The 13,357-nt window shown below is 44.9% G+C and overlaps 1 protein-coding gene across 1 annotated transcript in view; it reads left to right on the plus strand.

Moving 5' to 3' along the window:
* Nucleotides 1–13,357, plus strand: part of sptlc3 (serine palmitoyltransferase, long chain base subunit 3) — a 121,772-nt gene that overhangs the window by 74,311 nt on the left and 34,104 nt on the right. The window contains exon 6 of the mRNA XM_055940894.1: nucleotides 4,276–4,369. Coding sequence (XP_055796869.1) covers nucleotides 4,276–4,369 — 94 coding nt within the window. The remainder of the gene's footprint in view (nucleotides 1–4,275; nucleotides 4,370–13,357) is intronic.

Genomic DNA, 13,357 nt, shown 5'->3' on the forward strand with positions numbered 1-13,357 from the left:
GTCTCTGTCCACAGGGACTGTCTATATTACCAGGCTAGGTCTCTATCCAGCAACACCAGGCTAGACAGGTCTGACTACAGTACCCATCATCACCAAACTAGACAGGTCTGACTACAGTACCCAGCAGAAACAGGCTAGATAGGTCTGACTACAGTACCCATCATCACCAGGCTAGACAGGTCTGACTACAGTACCCATCAGAACCAGGCTAGACAGGTCTGACTACAGTACCCATCAGCACCGAACTAGACAGGTCTGACTACAGTACACAGCAGAACCAGGCTAGACAGGTCTGACTACAGTACCCATCATCACCAAACTAGACAGGTCTGACTACAGTACACAGCAGAACCAGGCTAGACAGGTCTGACTACAGTACCCATCATCACCAAACTAGACAGGTCTGACTACAGTACCCAGCAACACCAGGCTAGACAGGTCTGACTACAGTACCCAGCAACACCAGGCTAGACAGGTCTGACTACAGTACCCAGCAGCACCAGGCTAGACAGGTCTGACTACAGTACCCAGCAGCACCAGGCTAGACAGGTCTGACTACAGTACCCATCATCACCAAGCTAGACAGGTCTGACTACAGTACCCAGCAACACCAGGCTAGACAGGTCTGACTACAGTACCCATCAGCACCAAACTAGACAGGTCTGACTACAGTACCCATCAGCACCAGGCTAAACAGGTCTGACCACAGTACCCATCAGCACCGAACTAGACAGGTCTGACTACAGTACCCAGCAGAACCAGGCTAGACAGGTCTGACTACAGAACCCATCATCACCAAACTAGACAGGTCTGACTACAGTACCCAGCAGCACCAGGCTAGACAGGTCTGACTACAGTACCCAGCAGCACCAGGCTAGACAGGTCTGACTACAGTACCCAGTAGCACCAGGCTAAACAGGTCTGACCACAGGACCCATCAGCACCGAACTAGGTCTGGTCACCAAACTAGAGTGGCAGCTGTTGTACCAGGGACAGGCCTACTGAACTGGTCCCCCGGGACAAGCCATGGAAGCCTCTCTGACCTACCTATCTATCCCTGGCTGCCACTGAGACACATTCATCTAAAGCCCAAGTTGAGACAGACAGACTAATGTTTAATCAATAAGGCATGAGAACCCGGGAACTATCGTGTGAATAACTCCCGATTTAAGGGCTGTTCTTAGGCCTGAGGCGAAACTAAGCAGGGTGTCTGTCACGATAAATCCGGATTCGATGGCGTTACTGCTTTTATAAAATGGCTGCCAACATATAAAAAAAAGATTAACAACTGGTTTTCATTAATGTTATTTTACTGAGTAAATTAGTTTTATTTCATCCTTCCACCAGATTATATCGTTTGGGCAAAAGCCAGTTGTTATTTCTGAAGTTGCTATGCCAAACGGGCTGGTCTGTAGTTGCTAGCCAAACAGGCTGGTCGGTAGTTGCTAGCCAAACAGGCTGGTCGGTAGTTGCTATGCCAAACAGGCTGGTCGGTAGTTGCTATGCCAAACAGGCTGGTCGGTAGTTGCTATGCCAAACAGGCTGGTCGGTAGTTGCTATGCCAAACAGGCTGGTCGGTAGTTGCTATGCCAAACAGGCTGGTCGGTAGTTGCTATGCCAAACAGGCTGGTCGGTAGTTGCTATGCTAAACAGGCTGGTCTGTAGTTGCTATGCTAAACAAATCACCGACGTGTAGCTAGCTAGCAGAGGTAAAATGATGACGAGCAATAAGAATTAATTATTTTTATAAATAATTTATAAATAGGCAACAACCAGATGATTAGCGAGTCCATAGGATAGCTATCGAGGCTAGCTAGGCTACTTCTCCCTTTGCTAAAGCTAACACACAATCACATGAAGCAGATGAAATGACCGCAAACTGTGTATTTTCCCTTGTTTTTCCCCCTTATTTTCTATTGCCATTTCCTTGGATATATCTGTCACGTTCGTCGCAACATTTAAGTGAGGAGGACCAAGGCGCAGCGTGATAACAATACATTCTTCTTTAATGAAGACGAAAACGAAACGAACACTATACAAACTAATCAAAACAACAAACGTGACGCTATACAAACAATAAGTGCAGACACTGGCAACTTACACATAGACAATCACCAACAAACTACCTAATGACTATGGCTGCCTAAATATGGCTCCCAATCAAAGACAACGATAGACAGCTGTCTCTAATTGAGAACCATTCCAGGCAACCATAGATTTACATAAACACCTAGACTGAACACAACCCCATGAACTCTACAAAAAACCCCTAGACAATACAAACACCCTAGACGAGACAAAAACCCACAAACATCCCCCATGTCACACCCTGACCTAACTAAAATAATAAAGAAAACAAAGATAACTAAGGCCAGGGCGTGACCATATCCTATTATAATGATCCTGATAAATGAATTTTGCCTTGCTCAGAGAAGCTGTCACTCGTTAACGTTCATATGCACGTGGTACGGTGGAGAGATTACAAACAAATAAACAGGTTGCACAGGTCGGAGAGGCAGACCGTAACGTTTAGACAAACCCCAACTGTTGCAAACCAATGCTCGGGAAGGAGCATGGGGAAATACTGTGTAAATGCTTAGGGGAGATTCGGTTTATAAATTGCCTGGCTGGGCTATGGGACAGTGAATGCGTGTTGATAAATCAAATGGAATTTACCCCGGGATTGTGGTGAATAACTCCCTGCTGTCAACCAATCAGCATCCAGGGTTCAAACAACACATTTTTTATAAAGGACGATGGACCCTAGTTAAAATGTAGATTTCCTAAATAGACATATCCCGAAAGTAACGGCTATTCATGTATAATTACATGATTCTGACATGCAAAAACTTGGTATATTTGGAAAGAAGACATCTGGGAGATTATGAGGGAATGATCAGAAGATAGATAGGAGGGACATAGTTCAGAATACACAAGATCAAGCACACACAAAATAACCGTTTAAAAAAAATCTTATTTTTCATCTTTCATTGACAAGTTATACGTGAATTATTGATTCCCAGAGCTGGAAACACATCAGATGGCTTCCACAACATGTGAACAATATCAGAAAAAATCTATACCGCACCAACAGACTACACCTAATCTATACAGCACCAACAGACTACACCTAATCAAAACAGCACCAACAGACTACACCTAATCTATACAGCACCAACAGACTACACCTAATCTATACAGCACCAACAGACTACACCTAATCTATACAGCACCAACAGACCTGGGACAACAGACTACACCTAATCAATACAGCACCAACAGACTACACCTAATCTATACAGCACCAAGCGACTACACCTAATCTATACAGCACCAACAGACTACACCTAATCTATAATGCACCAACAGACTACACCTAATCTATACAGCACCAACAGACCTGGGACAACAGACTACACCTAATCTATACAGCACCAACAGACTACACCTAATCTATACAGCACCAACAGACTACACCTAATCTATACAGCACCAACAGACTACACCTAATCTATACTGCACCACCAGACTACACCTAATCTATACAGCACCAACAGACCTGGGACAACAGACTACACCTAATCTATACAGCACCAACAGACTACACCTAATCTATACAGCACCAACAGACCTGGGACAACAGACTACACCTAATCTATACAGCACCAACAGACCTGGGACAACAGACTACACCTAATCTATACAGCACCAACAGACCTGGGACAACAGACTACACCTAATCTATACAGCACCAACAGACCTGGGACAACAGACTACACCTAATCTATACAGCACCAACAGACCTGGGACAACAGACTACACCTAATCTATACAGCACCAACAGACTACACCTAATCTATACAGCACCAACAGACTACACCTAATCTATACAGCACCAACAGACCTGGGACAACAGACTACACCTAATCTATACAGCACCAACAGACCTGGGACAACAGACTACACCTAATCTATACAGCACCAACAGACCTGGGACAACAGACTACACCTAATCTATACAGCACCAACAGACCTGGGACAACAGACTACACCTAATCTATACAGCACCAACAGACTACACCTAATCTATACAGCACCAACAGACTACACCTAATCTATACAGCACCAACAGACCTGGGACAACAGACTACACCTAATCTATACAGCACCAACAGACCTGGGACAACAGACTACACCTAATCTATACAGCACCAACAGACCTGGGACAACAGACTACACCTAATCTATCCCTGTGTTGCCTGTTCTTGTTTCCAGGGCTGTCTGATTCTGAGTGATGAGCTGAACCACACCTCGCTGATCTTGGGGGCCAGGTTGTCAGGGGCAACCATCTGGGTGTTTAAGCACAACAGTAAGTAGACACATCTCTCTGCTTCAAAACGCAACACATCTCTCTGCTTCAAAACACGACACATCTCTCTGCTTCAAAACACGACACATCTCTCTGCTTCAAAACACGACACATCTCTCTGCTTCAAAACGCAACACATCTCTCTGCTTCAAAACACGACACATCTCTCTGCTTCAAAACACAACACATCTCTCTGCTTCAAAACACGACACATCTCTCTGCTTCAAAACGCGACACATCTCTCTGCTTCAAAACGCGACACATCTCTCTGCTTCAAAACGCGACACATCTCTCTGCTTCAAAACGCGACACATCTCTCTGCTCAAAACACAACACATCTCTCTGCTCAAAACACGACACATCTCTCTGCTCAAAACACGACACATCTCTCTGCTTCAAAACACGACACATCTCTCTGCTTCAAAACGCAACACATCTCTCTGCTTCAAAACACGACACATCTCTCTGCTTCAAAACGCGACACATCTCTCTGCTTCAAAACACGACACATCTCTCTGCTTCAAAACACGACACATCTCTCTGCTTCAAAACACAACACATCTCTCTGCTTCAAAACGCAACATCTCTCTGCTCAAAACGCAACACATCTCTCTGCTCAAAACGCAACACATCTCTCTGCTTCAAACCGCGACACATCTCTCTGCTTCAAAACGCGACACATCTCTCTGCTTCAAAACGCGACACATCTCTCTGCTTCAAAACACGACACATCTCTCTGCTTCAAAACACAACACATCTCTCTGCTTCAAAACGCGACACATCTCTCTGCTTCAAAACGCGACACATCTCTCTGCTTCAAAACGCGACACATCTCTCTGCTTCAAAACGCGACACATCTCTCTGCTTCAAAACACGACACATCTCTCTGCTTCAAAACACGACACATCTCTCTGCTTCAAAACGCAACACATCTCTCTGCTTCAAAACACGACACATCTCTCTGCTCAAAACACGACACATCTCTCTGCTTCAAAACGCGACACATCTCTCTGCTTCAAACCGTGACACATCTCTCTGCTTCAAAACACAACACATCTCTCTGCTTCAGAACACAACACATCTCTCTGCTTCAGAACACAACACATCTCTCTGCTTTAAAACGCAACACATCTCTCTGCTTCAAAACGCAACACATCTCTCTGCTTCAAAACGCGACACATCTCTCTGCTTCAAAACACAACACATCTCTCTGCTTTAAAACGCAACACATCTCTCTGCTTCAAAACGCGACACATCTCTGCTTCAAAACACGACACATCTCCCTGCTTCAAAACGCAACACATCTCTCTGCTTCAAAACGCAACACATCTCTCTGCTTCAAAACGCAACACATCTCTCTGCTCAAAACGCAACACATCTCTCTGCTCAAAACACGACACATCTCTCTGCTCAAAACACGACACATCTCTCTGCTTCAAAACGCAACACATCTCTGCTTCAAAACACGACACATCTCTCTGCTTCAAAACGCAACACATCTCTGCTTCAAAACACGACACATCTCTCTGCTTCAAAACGCAACACATCTCTCTGCTTCAAACCGCAACACATCTCTCTGCTTCAAACCGCAACACATCTCTCTGCTTCAAAACGCAACACATCTCTCTGCTTCAAAACGCAACACATCTCTCTGCTTCAAAACACGACACATCTCTCTGCTTCAAAACACAACACATCTCTCTGCTTCAAAACGCAACACATCTCTCGGCTCAAAACGCGACACATCTCTCTGCTTCAAAACGCAACACATCTCTCTGCTTCAAAACGCAACACATCTCTCGGCTCAAAACGCGACACATCTCTCTGCTTCAAAACACAACACATCTCTCTGCTTCAAAACACAACACATCTCTCTGCTTCAAAACACAACACATCTCTCTGCTTCAAAACGCAACACATCTCTCGGCTCAAAACGCGACACATCTCTCTGCTTCAAAACGCAACACATTTCTCTGCTTCAAAACGCAACACATCTCTCTGCTCAAAACGCGACACATCTCTCTGCTCAAAACATCTCGCTCTGTTTTGTGGGGGAAAACTCATTCTGATTGGCTGGGCCTGGCTCCCCAGTGGCTGGGCCTTTGCCCTCCCAGGCCCACCCATGGCTGCACCCCTGCCCAGTCATGTGAAATCCATGGATTGGGGCCTAATTTATTTATTTCAAATGACTGATTTCCTTATATGAACTGTAGTAAAATCTTTGAAATTGTTGCGTGTTGGGCTTATATTCTGGTTTACTGTAGACACCTTCTCTCTCTTAGAGAAAATGGTGCTATCCTCTCCCGAGGTGTCCAATGTATTTTTTGTTTGGCTGTGTGATGTTGTTGGGTAGAAACATGGTTGAAATTGGGACTTTGTTACCTATGGTTTTGGCCAGGGCTCTGTAGGGAACAGGGTACCTTTCAGGACTCATTCATCATCTCCCTCTCAGTATAGTCGACAAGACAGAGGAGCTTATCTGACGTCTGCTGTAAACCCTCTGTCTGTAATATGCCCTGATTGGTACAAGCAGAACCAGTTAATTAAGGGGGGATGCCCTCAGGGCCTCAGAGCAGCCTCACAGCAGACCTCTCCTCGCAGGGCCCAGGGCTCTGACTGAGCTGAAGCCTCAGGCTCTCCCCTCCCCTCCCCTCCCCCCTCCACTACCATATCTCTTCCTCATCCCTGTCCATCCAACACTAGACTGTCTGAGTGAGACACAGGCTGAGATTCAATACAGTTGACACATGGTTCTACTACTGAAGTGGCCATTTGTTAAAGTTTAGTATGGCAGCAATGGGACTTTTTTTTAAAATTATTATACATGCCGTAATGTTTACAATGTGTGCTTCACAATGCCCCATTGGATTGAATTGGTGTGTAAACGTTTTGGTCCACTGGCCACTGTGGCAAGTAGATAAAAAAATATACCAGCCACTCAGATTTTTACCAGTCAAAATATTTTTTTTCTTCATAATTATTATAATTAAAACATAAAATGTATTAGCATGCTTTTTGTTTGAAAAACAATATATATATTACTACATTCAACAAAAATATAAATGCAACATGCAACATTTTTAAAGATTTTACAGAGTTACAGTTCATATAAGGAAATCAGTCAATTGAAGTTAATTAATTAGCAGACAATCAATGGATTTAACATGGCTGGGCAGGGGCACAGCCATGGGTGGGCCTGGGAGGGCATAGACCCACCCACTTGGCAGCCAAGCCCCGCCAATCAGAATGCATTTTTTTCCCCACAAAAGGGCTTATTTTTTTACATACAGAAATACTCCTCAGAACCCCCACCCCTCCTTTAGTGTAGAACAAAGTAGTGGGGTATATTGCTGAATTTCATTTCATTTTTTTTGTCACCTGCGTCATTTAACCAATGTATGTTCAAATAAGTCATTTAGATACAATAGTAAAAACCAGATAAAAATTGTTCTACAGCTGAACATCAACAATCATCCAGCCTGCCACAAAATCCTGAGTGATACGGTTTATTTATTACAGATCAGGTCGAAGTAAATATAGTAGAAATATAGAAACATGGAAATAAAACCAGACGAACAATGACTCAACGTTTTTTATTTTTGGGGGGGAGCGATCCATGCTCAATCAAACACAATCATTAGTTGGGACAAACATTGTCAGCTGGTCCTTTTTTTAAAGGGGACAGGCCGTTACCGTGGTAACTCGGACACTCGTGTTTTGTCTGTGATGGGAGAAGAAGAATCTCTAACTGCGATGACTTCCTAGCAGCGACTCAAACTAACATTGAAACAACAACCAATAACATTTGCACAAAACGATGCAACTAACCAGAATAAAGTCTGACTTTTTAGTAGTAGTCTTTCAGGTTAATTCGACCAACGTCTACAATGTGGTCTTTGGATAAATAAACAAAAATGTTCCCAAATGCTGTGTGTGGCCACCCGCCAACGTGGCTGGTGAAATAGACATTCTTATCCGCCAATGACAAAATCTACATCTGCATATGGCAGATGGCGGGTGTTCATTTCCAGCCCCGCCCATCACCTAGTCTGAGAGGCTAGACTCGAGGGTGAAGGTGGCCTGTCTCTGTCTGTGTGTCTCTGTGTGTGTAGTAAACTGTGTGTGTCTCTCTGTGTGTGTTGTAAACTGTGTGTCTCTCTGTGTGTGTTGTAAACTGTGTGTCTCTGTATGTGTAGTAAACTGTGTCTCTCTGTGTGTGTTGTAAACTGTGTGTCTCTGTGTGTGTTGTAAACTGTGTGTCTCTGTGTGTGTAGTAAACTGTGTGTCTCTCTGCGTGTGTAGTAAACAGTGTGTGTGTGTGTCTGTCTGTGTCTGTGTGTGTCTGTGTGTATGTAGTAAACTGTGTGTGTCTCTGTGTGTGTAGTAAACTGTGTGTGTGGTAAACTGTGTGTGTCTCCGTGTGTGTAGTAAACTGTGTGTGTAGTAAACTGTGTGTGTCTCTCCGTGTGTGTTGTAAACTGTGTGTCTCTGTGTGTGTAGTAAACTGTGTGTGTAGTAAACTGTGTCTCTCTCTGTGTGTATAGTAAACGGTGTGTGTCTGTGTGTGTGTAGTAAACGGTGTGTGTGGTAAACTGTGTGGTAAACTGTGTGTGTCTCTGTATGTGTAGTAAACTGTGTGTCTCTGTGTGTGTAGTAAACTGTGTGTGTCTCTGTGTGTGTAGTAAACTGTGTGTCTCTCTCTGTATGTGTAGTAAACTGTGTGTGTCTGTGTAGTAAACTGTGTGTGTCTCTGTGTCTGTGTAGTAAACTGTGTGTGTCTCTGTGTGTGTTTGGCACTGTTACTTTAAGTATCAGATAATGAAATATATGTAGAACTGATTAAATTATGTAACATATATTTGTATTATTTCCTGCCAAGGCAGCAGCTACTCTTCCTGGGGTTTATTGTGGATCCCCATTAGTTCCTGCCAAAACAGCAGCTACTCTTCCTGGGGTTTATTACGGATCCTCATTAGTTCCTGTGAAGGCAGCAGCTACTCTTCCTGGGGTTTATTATGGATCCCCATTAGTTCCTGCCAAGGCAGCAGCTACTCTTCCTGGGGTTTATTATGGATCCCCATTAGTTCCTGTCAAGGCAGCAGCTACTCTTCCTGGGGTTTATTATGGATCCCCATTAGTTCCTACCAAGGCAGCAGCTACTCTTCCTGGGGTTTATTATGGATCCCCATTAGTTCCTACCTAGGCAGCAGCTACTCTTCCTGGGGTTTATTGTGGATCCCCATTAGTTCCTGCCAAGGCAGCAGCTACTCTTCCTGGGGTTTATTACGGATCCCCATTAGTTCCTGCCAAGGCAGGAGCTACTCTTCCTGGGGTTTATTATGGATCCCCATTAGTTCCTGCCAAGGCAGGAGCTACTCTTCCTGGGGTTTATTACGGATCCCCATTAGTTCCTACCAAGGCAGCAGCTACTCTTCCTGGGGTTTATTATGGATCCCCATTAGTTCCTGCCAAGGCAGGAGCTACTCTTCCTGGGGTTTATTACGGATCCCCATTAGTTCCTACCAAGGCAGCAGCTACTCTTCCTGGGGTTTATTACGGATCCCCATTAGTTCCTGCCAAGGCAGCAGCTACTCTTCCTGTGGTTTATTATGGATCCCCATTAGTTCCTGTCAAGGCAGCAGCTGCCCTTCCTGGGGTTTATTATGGAACCCCATTAGTTCCTGTCAAGGCAGCAGCTACTCTTCCTGGGGTTTATTATGGATCCCCATTAGTTCCTGCCAAGGCAGCAGCTACTCTTCCTGGGATTTATTATGGATCCCCATTAGTTCCTGCTAAGGCAGCAGCTGCTCTTCCTGGGGTTTATTACGGATCCCCATTAGTTCCTGCCAAGGCAGGAGCTACTCTTCCTGGGGTTTATTACGAATCCCCATTAGTTCCTGCCAAGGCAGCAGCTACTCTTCCTGGGGTTTATTATGGATCCCCATTAGTTCCTGCCAAGGCAGCAGCTACTCTTCCTGGGGTTTATTGTGGATCCCCATTAGTTCCTGCTAAGGCAGCAGCTGCTCTTCCTGGGGTTTATTACGGATCCCCATTAGTTCCTGCCAAGGCAGGAGCTACTCTTCCTGGGGTTTATTACGAATCCCCATTAGTTCCTGCCAAGGCAGCAGCTACTCTTCCTGGGGTTTATTATGGATCCCCATTAGTTCCTGCCAAGGCAGCAGCTACTCTTCCTGGGGTTTATTGTGGATCCCCATTAGTTCCTGCCAAGGCAGGAGCTACTCTTCCTGGGGTTTATTACGGATCCCCATTAGTTCCTGCCAAGGCAGCAGCTACTCTTCCTGTGGTTTATTACGGATCCCCATTAGTTCCTGTCAAGGCAGCAGCTACTCTTCCTGGGGTTTATTATGGATCCCCATTAGTTCCTGCCAATGCAGCAGCTACTCTTCCTGGGGTTTATTATGGATCCCCATTAGTTCCTGCCAAGGCAGCAGCTACTCTTCCTGGGGTTTATTACGGATCCCCATTAGTTCCTGCCAATGCAGCAGCTACTCTTCCTGGGGTTTATTATGGATCCCCATTAGTTCCTGCCAAGGCAGCAGCTACTCTTCCTGGGGTTTATTATGGGTCCCCATTAGTTCCTGCCAAGGCAGCAGCTACTCTTCCTGTGGTTTATTATGAATCCCCATTAGTTCCTGCCAAGGCAGCAGCTACTCTTCCTGGGGTTTATTATGGATCCCCATTAGTTCCTGCCAAGGCAGCAGCTACTCTTCCTGGGGTTTATTATGGATCTCCATTAGTTCCTACCAAGGCAGCAGCTACTCTTCCTGGGGTTTATTATGGATCCCCATTAGTTCCCTGCCAAGGCAGCAGCTACTCTTCCTGGGGTTTATTATGGATCCCCATTAGTTCCCTGCCAAGGCAGCAGCTACTCTTCCTGGGGTTTATTATGGATCCCCATTAGTTCCTGCCAAGGCAGCAGCTACTCTTCCTGGGTTTTATTATGGATCCGCATTAGTTCCTGCCAAGGCAGCAGCTACTCTTCCTGGGGTCCAGTACAATTGAGGCAGTTATACAATTTCAAAAACAATACATTGCATTCACAGACTGTCTGCCCTCAGGTCCCTACTCCTCCACTGCCACATATCTACAGTACTAAATCCATGTGTGCGTGTGTGTGTGTGTGTGTGTGTGTGTGTGTGTGTGTGTGTGTGTGTGTGTGTGTGTGTGTGTGTGTGTGTGTGTGTGTGTGTGTGTGTGTGTGTGTGTGTGTGTGTGTGTGTGTGTGTGTGTGTGTGTGTGTGTGTGTGTGTGTGTGTGCATGTGTCAGTGCCTATGTTTGTGTCTCTTCACAGTCCCTGCTGTTCCATAAGGTGTATTTTTACCTGTTTTTTAAAATCTGATTCTACTGCTTGCATCAGTTACCTGATGTGGAATAGAGTTCAATGTAGTCATGGCTCTATGTAGTACTATGCACCTCCCATAGTCTGTTGTGGACTTGGGGACTATGACGAGACCTCTGGTGGCATGTCTTGTGGGATATCCACGGGTGACTGAGCTGTGTGTCTGTAGTTAATATGTATGTTTTGTTTTGTTGCTGTCATGGTTTCCTATAGGTCAGGGCTGCCCAATCCTAGTCCTGAATTGCCCGAAACACTTCTGGCTTTTGTTGCTACCTGGTAGTTAATTGCACCTGGTGTCCCAGGTCTGAAATCAGGGCCCTGATTCGAGAGAAGACGATGAAAACCAGAAGTGGACATCCAGGAGCAGGATTGGACAGTCCTGCTATTGACGTATATGTAGACGGTGGGAGTTTTACCACTTTACCAAATAGAGTTGATCGACACTGCCATCTAGTGGTAAACCCGTGTTAACTGCAGTATCAAACCCTTTAGAAACCCATTGCTTTTATCCCAAAATTCTTACAGTGTAACAATGTATGATCCCTGCATAATTAATCCCACAACCCTTCTCTTGCCAACACAGCTATATATCCACTGCTGGTAATTTCCCAGAGACCTAGACTAGGCTCAGTCAGCAAATAAGAAGCATTTGGTCAGTGCTTATATTTGTCCTATTTCACACAAGTACAAGTGTGTATTAATACGCGTGTGTGAGCTGGAAATGTTTTTTTCTTCATATCCCAAACTCCCACTGAGACACTCTCAGAAACGGTGTCCCTATTCTTCTCTATGTAGTCCACTATACAGGGAACACTATGTAGGGAACACTATGTAGGGAACACTATGTTGGGAACACTATATAGAGAACACTATGTAGGGAACACTAAGTTGGGAACACTAAGTTGGGAACACTATGTAGGGAACACTAAGTTGGGAACACTATACAGGGAACACTATGTAGGGAACACTATGTAGGGAACACTATACAGGGAACACTATGTAGGGAACACTATGTATGGAACACTATGTAGGGAACACTATGTAGGGAACACTATACAGGGAACACTATACAGGGAACACTATGTAGGGAACACTATGTAGGGAACACTATACAGGGAACACTATGTAGTGAACACTATGTAGGGAACACTATGTAGGGAACACTATACAGGGAACACTATGTAGGGAACACTAAGCTGGGAACACTATGTAGGGAACACTATATAGGGAACACTATGTAGGGAACACTAAGTAGGGAACACTATACAGGGAACACTATGTAGGGAACACTATGTAGGGAACACTATGTAGGGAACACTATGCAGGGAACACTAAGTAGGGAACACTATGCAGGGAACACTATGTAGGGAACACTATGTAGGGAGCACTATGTAGGGAACGCTATGTAGGGAACGCTATACAGGGAACACTATGTAGGGAACACTATGTAGGGAACACTATACAGGGAACACTATGTAGGGAACACTATGTAGGGAACACTATACAGGGAACACTATACAGGGAACACTATGTAGGGAACACTATGTAGGGAACACTATGCAGGGAACACTATACAGGGAACACTATGTAGGGAACACTATGTAGGGAACACTATGTAGGGGACACT

Source organism: Salvelinus fontinalis, chromosome 1 (assembly GCF_029448725.1).
Source record: "Salvelinus fontinalis isolate EN_2023a chromosome 1, ASM2944872v1, whole genome shotgun sequence".
Classification (NCBI taxonomy): Eukaryota; Metazoa; Chordata; class Actinopteri; order Salmoniformes; family Salmonidae; genus Salvelinus; species Salvelinus fontinalis.